The sequence below is a fragment of the Taudactylus pleione genome, unplaced genomic scaffold, assembly GCF_031769625.1.
Source record: "Taudactylus pleione unplaced genomic scaffold, aTauple2 ptg000481l, whole genome shotgun sequence".
NCBI classification, from domain to species: Eukaryota; Metazoa; Chordata; class Amphibia; order Anura; family Myobatrachidae; genus Taudactylus; species Taudactylus pleione.
Window position 1 is genome coordinate 2,890,293 of NW_028284883.1, and position 14,240 is coordinate 2,904,532.

The 14,240-nt window shown below is 39.6% G+C and overlaps 1 protein-coding gene and 1 long non-coding RNA gene across 2 annotated transcripts in view; one reads left to right on the forward strand and one right to left on the reverse strand.

Annotated features, from left to right (window-relative positions):
• Positions 1-1,346: 1,346 nt before the first annotated feature.
• On the forward strand, positions 1,347-4,420 carry LOC148502854 (uncharacterized). The gene is made up of 3 exons (XR_015869964.1): positions 1,347-1,424; positions 2,383-2,467; positions 4,214-4,420. It is a non-coding gene; the product is annotated as an uncharacterized LOC148502854 (long non-coding RNA).
• An 8,081-nt stretch (positions 4,421-12,501) lies between these two features.
• Positions 12,502-14,240, reverse strand: part of LOC148502855 (cytochrome P450 2C23-like) — a 33,550-nt gene continuing 31,811 nt past the window's right edge. The window contains exon 9 of the mRNA XM_088449294.1: positions 12,502-13,924. Within this exon, the coding sequence (XP_088305420.1) occupies positions 13,743-13,924 (182 nt within the window). The 3' untranslated portion in view covers positions 12,502-13,742. The remainder of the gene's footprint in view (positions 13,925-14,240) is intronic.

The window sequence follows — 14,240 nt, forward strand, 5'->3', positions numbered from 1 at the left end:
ACGGCAGAGTAACGCCGGAGATCTTTTAGCCATATGTACACCATGCAAAGACTGATGTGACTCCTTTCTTCTCACCTACATGTAATTTGACACTACAGTTCCCATGAGATGCTGCTGCCTTGATTTCAATAGAACAGCTTTGAAAAATTGTTTTAGGTAATTTGCCACTATTGTTCCCATCAGATGCTGCTGCCATTATTTCAATAGCACAGTTTTAAAAAATTGATTTAGGCAATTTGCTACTACTTTTATATAAGCAGTCATTACTATAAATGAAGATAGGAATTTATTGTGAATCTGTTATTGTCTACTCCCCTTTCATTAATTGTTAATCTTAGGCTGGGTACACATGTAAAGATTTCTGTCCAATCATCCAATTAGTTGATTTGTTGGAAAGAAAATCTGGTAACATATGGGACTAACTGATGATCAGCAATTTGCTCCTAAATGCCAGTAAACAGATGAAAATGGACGTTCAGACAGGTTTGTTAAATGTTTGATCTAAACAATTTGTTCAAACAACAGTTTTTGTCCATTTTCCGGCATTTGGGAGCAAATTGCTGATTGTCATTTGCTTTCATACATTACCAGATTTTCATTCCAACCAATCAACTAGTTGGATGGTTGGATAGAAAATCTTTACGTGTGTATGCACCTTTATACTTTATTGCATCCAAATCTAGGGTGTGTTGAGTACTCAGGATGGGGTCTCAATCAGTGGGCACAAAGACACATGTTTTTAACTATACTTATTAGTGATCTGTTATACTGCATAGCCTTTGGCTGCTATAGTTAGTGTTAATTTAAAGTGTTAGATTATAAGTGCACTTACAATTTAATAACTAAGACAGATTTATGCTGGAGATTTTATTAGCCAAATGTACACCATGCAAAGACTGATCTGACTTCTCTCTTTTTCTCAATTACAGGTAATCTGCTACTACTGTTCTCATCAGATGCTGTTACCTTGATTGCTATTGCACAGCTTTAAAAAAAATATTTTAAGTAATCTGCTACTACTTTTATATTAGCAGACATTACTATAAATTAAGTTAGGATATTTTTTTGTGAGTCTGTGATGGTCTACTCACATCTCACCATTTGTTTATCGTAGACTTTATTGCATCCTAATCTAGTGTGTATTGAGTATTCAGGGTGGGGTCTCAATCAATGGGCACACAGACACCTGTTTGTAACTATACTTATTAGTGATCTGTGAGGCTGCATAGCCTTTGGCTGCTATAGTTAGCATTAGTTTGAAAGTGTTTTATTTTAAGTGTACTTACAATTTAATAACTAAGGAGTTATGCTAGAGTTAAACTGGAGAAAAACTGAAGGAAAACATCCTGAAAGCCAGAACACTTTCTGAAGGACATTAAACATACTTGTGTGAAAAATCCAATTCACCATCACTAAAAGCTGCTGTATGTATATCCAGGAAACTCTTTACTGCACTCCCTGCCTAAACATTGCAAGTACTTCCCAAACTCTTTTGACTAGATTGGCTCTGTACATTGTAATTTTTGCTTTCATGCTACTGAAAATCCTGTTTGTACTTTATTGCCTTTTTCCATTGCTTCACATCTATCTACTTTAAACAGTCTTTATTTTAGTAACTTATTCCTGCACCCACTACTCACCTTCTTCTCTTTATATTTCACTTTTGGAGCTGCGCTCATACATTAGCAGCACTGTTCTATTACCTGTATTTTGAATATCTAACCACATTTATCCACACTGTCTCCACATCACACAGCCTCCACTCCAGTTTTCATCTCACTTATTACTTCATCCACAGCATGAACACCTTCACTTCAATTAACCCCCCTCATTCAGTATCTACATAATCCTCTGCTTCATCTACTTTTTCCACCGCTATCCTCTCCCTCTAGTTTCCTCCACTTGCTGTTCCCCCTCTTTTCTCTCATCAGTCTCCCTTCCAACCCTCTACTTCTCTCACCCACCTATCCTGTTCCTACACTCTTAACCACCTCCCTTCCTCCATCTCCTTGCTACACCACCACTAAGCCCCATTCCTTACTGTCTTTGATGGTCCCCTCTAGGACTGCCAAGAGAAATCTTGGTCCCGAGTACAGCAACATCCTGGGGGTCACCCCTGGAGGGGGGCATGGCCACAGCTTGTTGGGCATGGCTGCACCATTCTGTGGGTGGGTCTAGCATGTGAGAAGCACCCACTCACAGGAGCATGGCATAGCATCCAGCAGCCGGGACTATAGTATTCACTATTAGGATGGCGGGGCAGCCAAATTTTTACCTGGATGTATTTAGATGCTAAAATATAACAGACAAAAATTTAAGTGCAACAACTTGATTTTGAACTTTTCTAACGCAAATAACACATAAAATCTATTTTTATCATAGAGATAGATGAACGAAGGACTTGGACACCAACCCTCCCCCCCCAATTGTCTCCCTGTGGAGCACCATTAGACCCTGAAGAAGAAAGGTATTTGGGACACACTGCAGAGACTACATGAACAAACCAGTCTAAACAGCAAATTATTTCTGCTCATAAAACGGTACCAGATGAGACTTAGCAAAGGAAAGACTATACAAGATCATGTAATGGGCTGCTGTAGATTTTAGCACAGATCTATCTACAGGAGAAAATATTAAATACAACCAGCTTACCTGACACATACAGTGCACTTATAAATGTCCTTGAAAAAAGGCCTGAGCCAGAACTCACACTGGAGTTTGTGAAAAACATTCTCATAGATGGATATCAGTGCAGAAGAAATTACACAGGAGAACATGGACAGTGACAGAATAAGGGCCTGATTCAGACTTGGGAATAGAGTGAGATATCTCTCTCAACTGATCATCTTGGTGAAACCATGCTGCACTCCAGATGGTGCAGATTTAAATGTGCTGAGAGATTTAGATTTGGGAGGAGTGTTTCCAAACTGACATCAAAATTGTAGAGTAATAATAAAGCTGTGCAGTATTTGTGGGCTACATGCATAAGTATCCAGTATTTACCCCACATGTAAAAAAAAATAACTAACATAACTAGTGACAGAGATTTTTTCACTGAGTTGATGTGAATCATAATTAGAGGTGTGCGCTGACCCCTGTCTTTTAGTTTTGTAATTCATCAATGTATTCATCATTGGGTTATGATTTTTCCAACTGTCCACACGTGTTTTGGTTTGGATCTGTTTTTTTTTTTTAAATTGATAAAAACAGCTAAAATCACATAATTTTGGCCTGCTTTTATTCCTAGAATATCAGTAACCTCAAAAACATTAATTTCCAGTATTTTCTAGTCAATTTTTACAACCTACCAGCTCAAAATATTGTTTTCATACAGTTCAGGCTAAAGGTTACACTGATCTAGCTGGCTGGCTAAGCTAAGCGACAGCAGTTGGTGGCAAAAATACATGGCAGTTCAACTTCCAGCATGGCACATCTAGGAAACAGAGTGGCCACTTAAGTGGCAGACAGGATGGCAGTTTAATAAACTATATGACACCATAGAAACCAAGAATGCTTTCATTAATCAAGAACTAGACAAAAAAGCCTGAGGGAGTTGGAGTATGTATGTAGTTAAAGGCAGGTAAAGGAAGTAAGGTTCGAATTGTTTGTAAATGTAATTATTTTTTTGATTCCAAAGCAAATATATAATGGAGAAGGACAGAGCATTACAACTGGATGAATATGTCACATATTAAAAAAGACTTGAGGTTGTAATTGCTGCCAAGGATGCATCAAGTATTGAGCAAAGGTTGTGAATACTTATGTATGTATGATTTTTTTTTAGATTATATTTGCAAAAATCGCAAAAATAAATAAATAATTTATTCCATTTTGGAATAAGGCTGTAACATAACAAAATGTGGAAAATGTGAATTGTTGTGAACTTTCCAGATGCACTGTTGGTTACTCTGTATTTTGACATAATTGTTCCCAGCTGTGCTAAAAACTCTTTGAGTACACCATGGAATATGGTCAGATTAAGTAAAGGAAAGCAAGTTTGTAAAAGGGACTCAAAATAGCTTTTTTACCTCCCAGTAGTCAAAGGGACTATCTGACATGTCTATTTGTACACTCTCAGTAAAATCCTTTGCCAGTCTATGATTGGTGACTATATAAGGTTGTGTTATGGCATAGGTGTCGCTAAGTGTTGTCAACTCTTTTTAAACCTGACCAGGTGTCACACTGATGTATTTACTTGTTTTTTTCCTGGCAGCCGCCCGCAGTTGCTGGAGAAACTGAAGGAGGAGACATTGTTATGTCATGTGCCAATTGAGCTGACAACTTATTCACCAGGAGCTCTTTGCATCTCTTAAGATCTGTGGGGCTGATTCACTATGGATAGCTATTTTGATTATGCGCAAGCAACGCAGTTGCTAATATCAGCTGTGATATGCAAATGCATTGCGATCACAGCCTCACATAAGAACTCCCACTTGCCTTTGTCTAACATCCATAATACTTAGCAATATAGCAAAACAATTGGTAACTTCGGACCCATACACACACTTGCACAAGCTCTGTCCTTACTCAGGAATTGCTAACAGCCAGGCATCAATGCTATGCTTTAATATGGCCACGCAATGGATTATTTATGCACACTCCTGCAATGCCATTGAAACGCAATGGCACACCTGCATTTGCCTGACCACCCCCCGTCACCACTCACAAATGGCACTTCTTGTCACTCTGCTATGGGTCTGCATAGCCTCTGCGATCGCAGTCCCAATTGCAATAGCTAGTTCGCACATGAGCACTGCGATTCATATGCATGTGCAGTACGCAACAAACGGCCAATTGATTGAGTATTAGCAACTGTGCTCCTAACTGAATCAGGCCCTGTGTCAGCTGGAAAGAAAGACATGATATACTGCCTAACAGTAGGATCAAGCATGGTCACCAAAATGTAGTGATCCAATTTGAAGATGTTGACAACCCTTGGTTCCTGGCTAAGCAAATAAAGCAAAAAAAAGGACTTGATCTACAAGTCTTACATACTCCCTCATATTTTGAGATATATGGGTTGTGTCACTAAATAAAACTGACACATAAATTATTTGAATTATTGTAAATTAACAACTTTAGTATGGAACATGAAAACCGCCAGGAAAACACAAGAAAAAGATCTTACATCTGGATGTTCATTTTGGGGGGTGACATAAGGTATCCAAAATGGATGTTAGCATTCATTTTGAGAGCATAGCACCAAGTAAATATTAAATTCCACCCTTGACAACAGGACAAATCATGTGAATTATTATATTCACTATAACTTTTTCCATAACAATTTATATCCTATATTGTAGAGCATCTTACATGGCCCCTCTCTATGTTTAAGGTCACACACAGAATAAGTCCTCCATAGAAACAGAGATTAATTTGTATTTTTACACACAATCCTTAAGTGTGAGTTGGAAATATGCACAGATTAACCAATTGAAACTATTATATACATATATAGGGGGTTAATCATTATTTGAGAGATATACATAAACCCCTTAAGTGAAACCTCCCTATAATAACATCTGTAGGGTATGTACAGAGTTGACCCCTATAATGATAGAACACACAAATAGGGTGATTAACATAACAATTAGAGAGAGCAACATCTCTAGTCAGGGAAACATAGTAACTGAATACCACATTTTATAGGATTACACAGGGTTACAAGTTTGACAGAGAATCACACCCAAAATGGCCACCTACTGAGCAGAGACATTATCCATACAACGATATCCCCTGTAGCAATGACAGAGAACCACTGCATTTGAAGACCACTGATACACTCATATGGATGAACATGTCCACATATCAGCATTACAGGAAGACAGAACACACTATAGCGGATGACGCAGTGTTCAGACGGATCACGAAACAAGAAGTAATGGGACCTAGACCTAATGGAAACACAGACTAAGGTATTTAAACCCCAGGACTTTGGTCACCACTTCACCTACCTTTAAAAAAGTCCCAACACGGGATGAAATGTGTTGGGAGACATTGGACCATTACCTTGGAACATTTTATCTTGAATCAATTTACCTTTTAATTATACAGATATTGATGTCTTTATTTTACAATGTTTAAAGTGTATACCCCAATTGTTATTTTCTGATCACCACATTGAGCCTCATTAGGTATGTGGCAGATTAATAAAGAATTGTTTCTACCTTCTCCACATACATACTGTAGTGTTTTGCTCAGGTTAATATGGACCCCAGTATCCCTTGCCCCCCATACCCACACACAACAACCAAATAGAGAGAGCACAACTGGTGGACCAGCAGGACAGTGGTGAGACCCTGGTAAGTCCCTACATCTTATGCACCTTTCTGCATACTAGTGTTCACCAATACCTGATACTCTGGTTTGTTTGTGTGAACTTTGAGGTGGAGTGGCAGCATACTGATGCAGATACCAGGTGGAGAGGGGAGATAATCTACACTACGATACCACATTAATCACAACTTATTAATTGAGACACAGATGAAATTAACTTCCCAAAGTTTTTGCAAACCAGTGATTGATCTCTGAGACTGTGTTATAAGAACACCCACCCTACAGATATTTCTTAGGTGGATCACACCAGGACTTTAGGGACACAACCCATATATCTCACCAATATGAGGGAATTAATTTCATTACATATATCACCCACCAATATTACCAATCACAACCTTATGTGATAGAACAGGACCTTAGAGTGCTTACACTGTACTCCATCATCTGTAATATTTATCTTTTGGAAGGTTGGGATACCTTCCCTGCTTGTGTAGCAGCTAGAGGTACTACATATAACCATATAGTGTGAAACTTATTACTTACCTATTCATAAGTCTGACATATTAGCAGAATCATTTTGTTTCATCTCCTCCTTCAGTTTCTCAAACTGCTGTTCCAAAAGTCTAATTAGGGGAATCACTTGACTGAAGTGGGCAGAATCTGAACTCATTTCACAGGTGACTACTTGAAATGGTTTCAGCACCTTACACAACATAAGGTGCTGACTAAGGTACATTCGTCTTATTTCATGGCTGGTTCAGTAGGTTTGGATGACTTGTTTCTGTTTCTCCATTTGCTAAATCATACAAAGGGTGGAATTCCACCTTTTTACTACCTCTTGCTTCAGCTAGTGGCAGAAAAAGTTGAAGTTTTCTTTCAGGTTGTTAAGGATAGAGGTACCTCATGAACTCAGTCCCGCAACAGCCTTAAGGGCTGAATAACTTGGCTTGTTGCGGCCAAGTAGCAGCCTTGAGGACTGATTATTCTTGGCAGGTAGTGGCCTGTGGGCCGTGGAATAAGTTGAGGCCTTTGGCCCATGTAGCAGCCTTGTGGGCTGGTAATCCTTGGCTAGTGGTGGCCAGTGGGCCGTGAGCAAGATGCAGCCTTTGGGCTGTGTGGCAGCCTTGAGAGCTAGTATATCTTGGCTGGTTGTGGCCAATGGGTCATAGGATATGAAGCAACCTTTGGGCCTTGCAGCAGCCTTGATGGCTGAATCAGCTTGGCAAGATGTGGTGGAAGATCTGTACAATAATAAAGTCACTGGCATTGGTACACCAGATTGCGCACTAAACACGCTGGAGTGTGGCCTGTGCCACTGGGTTGACACAAGCAGCTGATGCTGTAATGCGGCCTGTGCCGCCAGGTTGACACAAGTGGCGCATGCTGGACTGCATACTCTGGACTCCGAGTACTGTCCATGCTGCCTGGATAACACAAACGGCAGAGGACACATATGTGAACCATGTCGCCTGGTTGACACAAATGGCAGAATAGCATAATACAATAGACAGGAAAACTGAAGCTCGACTGGGTGACAGGAGACAAACCCAGAATTGGAAACACGAATACTCTATCACCGGTATGGAATGAAGGGCTAGCTGCAATATAACAAATACAGGGTCCAATCAAAGCAAGTCCTGAAAGTCTCCCTAATGATAGACTAGTGTACACCTGGCCTGTGCACATAGAGAAGATAATTAACTAGTGTGCAGCTGATACTGCACATGGAAAAACAATGAATTAGTGGACACATGATGTCAGCACACAGACACGCAGGAATGACAGATTATGAACTAAACATAGACAAGACAGAATAAAATGCAGTGTCCCAGTAAACATCTAAGACAGGGAACAGCAACCAAGATGATCTGCTAACCGTAGGTGCTGCAATCTTCTACAGTACATGCAGTTGCTAAATGGCAAAAAATGTCCCAAATTATTGGGGCCACAAACCATATCTTCTCCATGCCCTTGTCTTTTTTTTTAAAGAAAATTCTGTACTACCAAGTTGATTGTGTGAGCAAAACATGGGACATGTTCAAATTCACTCAGCTGTAATGCTCTCACAATATTTGTGGCATTATCAGAAATGACAAATCCTAGGATATGTAGAAGTGGGGTAAGCCATTTTGCTATGACATCTCTTAATTTTTCAAACAGATTGACACTAGTATACCAGTGAAGAAAATGATACAGAGAGTAGCCTGCCTGGGAATGAGCTGGAGTTTTGTGCTACATACTGCTGCTGCTGAAGGCGATACACCCACGCAGTGGGCTGTCACAATCATGTAATCTTTTGTTTGCCCAGTATCACTTGTCACATATCTGTGGTTAAGTGGATAATGGGTACAATGGCATTTTGTAGGCCAATAATAATTATTTTTTGCTTCCTGGTACAGATGAGGAATTGCTTTTCTAGTAAAATGAAATTGAATTGAAATTTGGTAGTGGGAACATAGGACCTCAATTACCAGTTTAAAACCTGATGCATTAATGGCAGATATTGGAAACAGATCTAATACTAGCATAGCCATCATGGTGTCAGTGATCCGCTGTGTAATTGGGTGACAACTGTCATACTTGTTTCCTCTTGCAAAGGTTTAATAGTTTATTTATTTATTTTTTCATTTTTTTTACACCTCATCTAGCTGTATATTTACTAAAATGTGGGTTCATAGAAGTGGAGATTTTGAGTCTACTTAGTTAGCACCTTCTAGAAGATACCAGATAGAATCTGATTGGTTGCTATGGGCAACATCTCCACTACTAAAAACCTGCATTTTAGTAAATATAGCCATAGACTCAGAGTAAGACAATCTTGCATCGTCATGTGAGGTAGAAAAATCTGCCTGATTCACAGAAGTTACAGAACCACCATTTAGAAATAAAGAAGAAGGCCTGAGGCTTACCTTGCTACTGCGTGTTGTGTATGTCATGTTGGTAATTTTATGTATTTTGGCATTACACTTTCCCTTTGTTAGAGGTGTTTTTTTTCTTTAGTAATGTAAAATATTGTTTTGATTTCAGATGTCCTGATTGAAACCCTTTATGCCCTTAAGCATCGACTATAGTAAATGATGTTGAAGGACTAGTATCATCATGACTAGTGGAAGCAGCTACAGTGTTACTATTTGGTTGCTGCTCCTGCTCTTCTCTCGACTGATCATGGTCCATATCAATGAACTACACAACAACTTTGTTTTTTACTAATAATAACTCACACTGCAGAGTCATAGTGCTTATATTTACGAATACAGTGCAGCACCTACAGCTTACACAAGTTGTAAAACTTTTTTTCACAATTGACAATTTTTGTGAGCACCAGAGTGCACTCTGCACCAAAAAAAGGTTAATGCTGCCCTGTAATAAGAGGAGCTCTGGGCTTCAATGTATATAAGGCAGTGGGAACACAGAGACAAAAAACAGTAGTGTGCAGTGCATCAAGGGTTAATGCTCCCCTACATTGTGTTTTGGGCTGCAGTGTAAGCACTAGGCATGGCAGTGACAAAAAACAGTGTGGATAAAGGGTTAATGCTTCACTGTGTGCAGTTGTGCACCAATGGTTAATGCTGCAGTTCTAGGTTAATTACAGTAGCAATGTGAAACTGACAATAGTAATATACTAGATTATTCTGCACTATAAAAATAAAAAAAACAATGTTTTGCTAACTGCCTTCATAATACTGCTCAGCCAGTATTACTCTAGTATGCCAATGCCCATCAAATAGAATGCCTGAAAGGTAAAAGCTAAAAGGACTTCTCACTCTTCCTATAACACTCAGCATCCAACACATCTGGCATCTGCTGTAAAAAGGCTCCCAAATCACTGTGGGGGAGCTTATATTGGATCCAAAACACATGAGATTTGATGTTGGAAAGATGACTTTTCTGAGTCAGGCGGGAAGACCTCAGCCCATAATTCCCAAAATGTCAGATATTGCATGTTTTGGATTACATTTAAGACTCTCCCTGTATTACTTCCTACTTCTTATTCCTCATTGAAGCAATTCTGCTTTTGTATGCAGTATGATCTGTGCAGGCTTGGTTATGTGTAAAAAAAAATAGAATCAATGGTTAGTTTTAAAAAAATGTGTACCCCCTCCAAAAATAATCAGCTCCAGGCTTCTAAGCCATGACTAGTATTAGAAAAAAGGGGAAAAAATGGGATGGGTTTTCCCCTATTCTCCAATAATCTGCACTGGGCTGATCCAGATGGGAGAATAATGTCATACCAGGGAGACACCCAGCGTGGGGTCCCCCTGCCTAAAATTAACCAGCCCATAACTTTTCAGCCCAGGGATGGAATTTTCAGAATGTAGGGTCCCCAAAAATAAATTTGGGTCCACCCTCTGGAGGATCAACCAGCCCTGGTGGTGGTAGATGCAGTATTAATTTTTAAATAATCTATATAATAAGTGATAAAGTGTGTGTGTGTGTGTGTGTTTCTGTCTGTTTGTCCTTTATGCACAGCCAGAGTTTTGTTCCCTCCATGACACTACCACATGTGGCTTGGTGGTGTAGTTTGACCAAGATTAGGTTTTTGCCTAGGTTTGAATTTTATCAGTGCCACACACTGTCACACGGTCTCTTAAAACCAGTACACTCTTAAATTATATCATAGGCTTTAATTAAATTATAGGTTCTGGGGCTGTGGGGTTGGCTTCATACACACACTGTCACACTTTCATCTCTTCCAAAGTGCTGTGTTACATAACTTTTACAACAGCCACATCCATGAAATATGGCGTCAGCCTTCTGTTTTTGCATGATAAACTTTGACATTAAACAGTGTGGACTGTTAGCATTTCACTCAGTGTCTCATCTTATAGCAGCCACCCCATGAGTCCTAGAAGAGTGCCTGGCAAGCTCATGAGCAGCTCAGCACTCAATATATTAAGACTGTGGCAGACAGCATAATCAAGCCACAATTTTTGATCCTGGCAAAGCTTAGTATACGGAGATTACAAACACCATGGGAGATTGATCATAGTCACACATTGCCACTGCAAGCAGGTCACTGCTGTCCATCATTCCCCCTATGATGGCAGCTCTGCTATACATGGTCTTCAATGTGGGTCTGCAGAGTGATTTTAGAGTGTGATTCAGCTGTGGACACCGTGACAGGTATCACACAGCTTTCTGATTATCGTGCATCTGTTCATGCACCTGACCCATACTGTGTGCAGGCCTGCAATCCCGCACAAATCTGGCAACTGACTGTCAGTGATTGCCAGTCTGCTGACATTTCTGGGAAGGGAGGAGGCAGCAATGGCATTCATTTCCCAAAATGGAGACGTGACGCTGTTGTTGGGGAAAGTGGAGAGGCCAGGATCTGCATCGGTTGATGGAGATTTCTTGGCCTCTTTTACTCATCTGTGACAGCCGGCTTGAGTGACGCCATGGTCACCCAGCCGGCCAAAGGGATTGCAGTCAGATTCTCTGATGCTGTGTCCATGGACTCAGCTTGGATTAATAATTACCATATAACATGTTAGCAGCTGCAATAGCATATCCATCTGCAGCTGAATCACCCCATCTGTTCTGCAGTGATTTCTGAAGCTCAAGTCATTTTGGCAGCTATACTGATTTATTTTCTGTAAGTCAGTCAGTTTCTGATATACCCCATTCCTAACGGTATGAGAATATGCCAGCATTGTCATTTAATCCTAATTTGCATAGTTATCCAGGTTATAGATGAGGATAATTTAAAAAATGAAGGCTGCAGATGAACTTCAGGGTGCAGTCATCAACTCGGGCAATGCCGGGTTTCCCAGCTAGTAGATGATAATGTTGTCCATTACAGGTGGAGTACCGGTCCAAGCAAACCATCCCCGGCATGCTGGGACTTGTGGAACAAGTGCCATCATGCGCAGACATTAACTGCCTGCTGGCAACTGTAATCCACCTTTAAAAAAAATATTATAATAGCCACAGTATATATCTTTTCATATGTATTTCATCATTCATATATGTGGGGTATTAACCTCTCAAATATTATAGATACTTGTATTATTTCTAGGGCCTGGTGCATGCTAACAGAGACTCCTCCCTTAAATATTAGATAATCATTTGCACTGTACACTTAGATAGTTGTAGCCTCCATTTTCAATTGTACATTATATATGCATATGTACTGTATATGTATGATGAAATGCAGACAAGAATATATTTTTGAGTTGTGAAGAAGACAAAAGACAGTTTTTTTTGTAATATTTGACGACTTTATTTTTTTCTTTTCTCACTGTAAATTTTACATTTCACTGGTACAATATATATTGAGTTAATTGAATTTAAAATGTTTCAATTAAAAGGTATGTTTAATCAAGCACACCCAATAGTGACACTTTTTCTTCTCCTTGTGCCATGAAAAGGACCACAAGAGAGACTTTGATGCCACTAAGCCAGGCCAGGAGACCGTGTCTCAACAATCTGTAGGAGAAAGGACTATAAACACTGAGACTGTGTTACCTTTGCAGACTAGCTGCCCATTATAGAGAGGGGCCGAAAAGTGAGGTAGGTCCCTGAATGGGGCTAGGTAGGTTGTTCATTATTTTTGTTCCTGCATGCTGACAGTTAAGCACCATCTGTTTAATTAAACCTGAAAGCTGCATGTGTACCCTTATAATGCACTCGGACACTGCACCACTGACCCATCTACCGAGCCAAATTACCCCAGTATATCACACTATGTTAAATTACAAATATTTCAATAAAAATGACATTATTCATACGATTATCATTTTCTTATTTGATTTAAGTTATAGACAGCTTTTAACCCAAATATATTTAAAGTTTTATACAGTTGCAGGAGAAAACATTATTTTACTGATGGAGAGTTGCATGTCCGCTTTGCGTAAAGATCTTGAACATACTCATTAGAGAGTGCATGCATCTGATCTATAGGAGATTCATAGTAGTCCAGTCACATCTCCACCTCCAGCTAAATGTGTGTAAGTGGTGGGTAATGGGGCATTTGCGAGGGCTTCCCAAAGGCATTGCAAGCTATACAGCATTGTGTATACACAAGGAGTCATCTGTTTTCAGATAGATCTCTTGCACCAAGGACAAGGCCAGTGCAATTATGCACTGATGTAGATGACAAATACGAAACCAATTGAGTAGCTAGGGACTGTATTACCCTATTGATGTGTACAAATCTGTATTTAGCCAAATATCCATATTTTTCTCCATGTGCTACTGTTGGCCAACTTGCCTCTAGATATCAAAGTTACTGCCTGCATATCTACTTTTAACTTCATTCAACTAGACTGTATGCATCCTGTTTAATCAATTTTTTTCTACTACTGTAGTTCCAGATGCAGCAATTGGCTAATTTTTTTACTAATCACACTGAGCACTTATTTATGAATGAGTGGGTGGTAACCACCATCATAATGTTCTGATACGATACCCAGTATATTGGGTCAAAGACACATCTAAAACTGTTGAGGTTAGGCTGCATGTTAGTAGTGCTTCATGTAAACCATATAAGGTCGAGGAACATTGCTTGCACTGTTGGGTATGGGAGAGAGGTCAATATCTGCAGGTTCCATGTTGCATCTCAGGTCAAACATCTGCAAAATGGATGTGAGGAACAGAAGAATCTCCATGCGTGCAAGACCTTCTCCTATGCAGACTCTCTTACCTGTGAGGAGCAAGACAAGGGTTAAAGAAGGATATATATCAATCCTCTGCTGCAGCCAATCAAGAACTACACCAGCTATTTATTATATATCTGACCTGGCACTCTAAAAATAATTGGAAAGTGTGTACGATTCTTATGCTGCTATACATTTATTTTTATAATATATTATAAGGGCACAGTTGGAGGGGGGCAGGGTGTTCAAGGGGATACACCTCAAAAGTTATTAGAGGTATGGATCTGAAATTTGGTATGGTATGGTAGAACTGTCACTTGGTGCTGTGTGCCAAATTTCAAGACATACAATTAAAAAATGAGG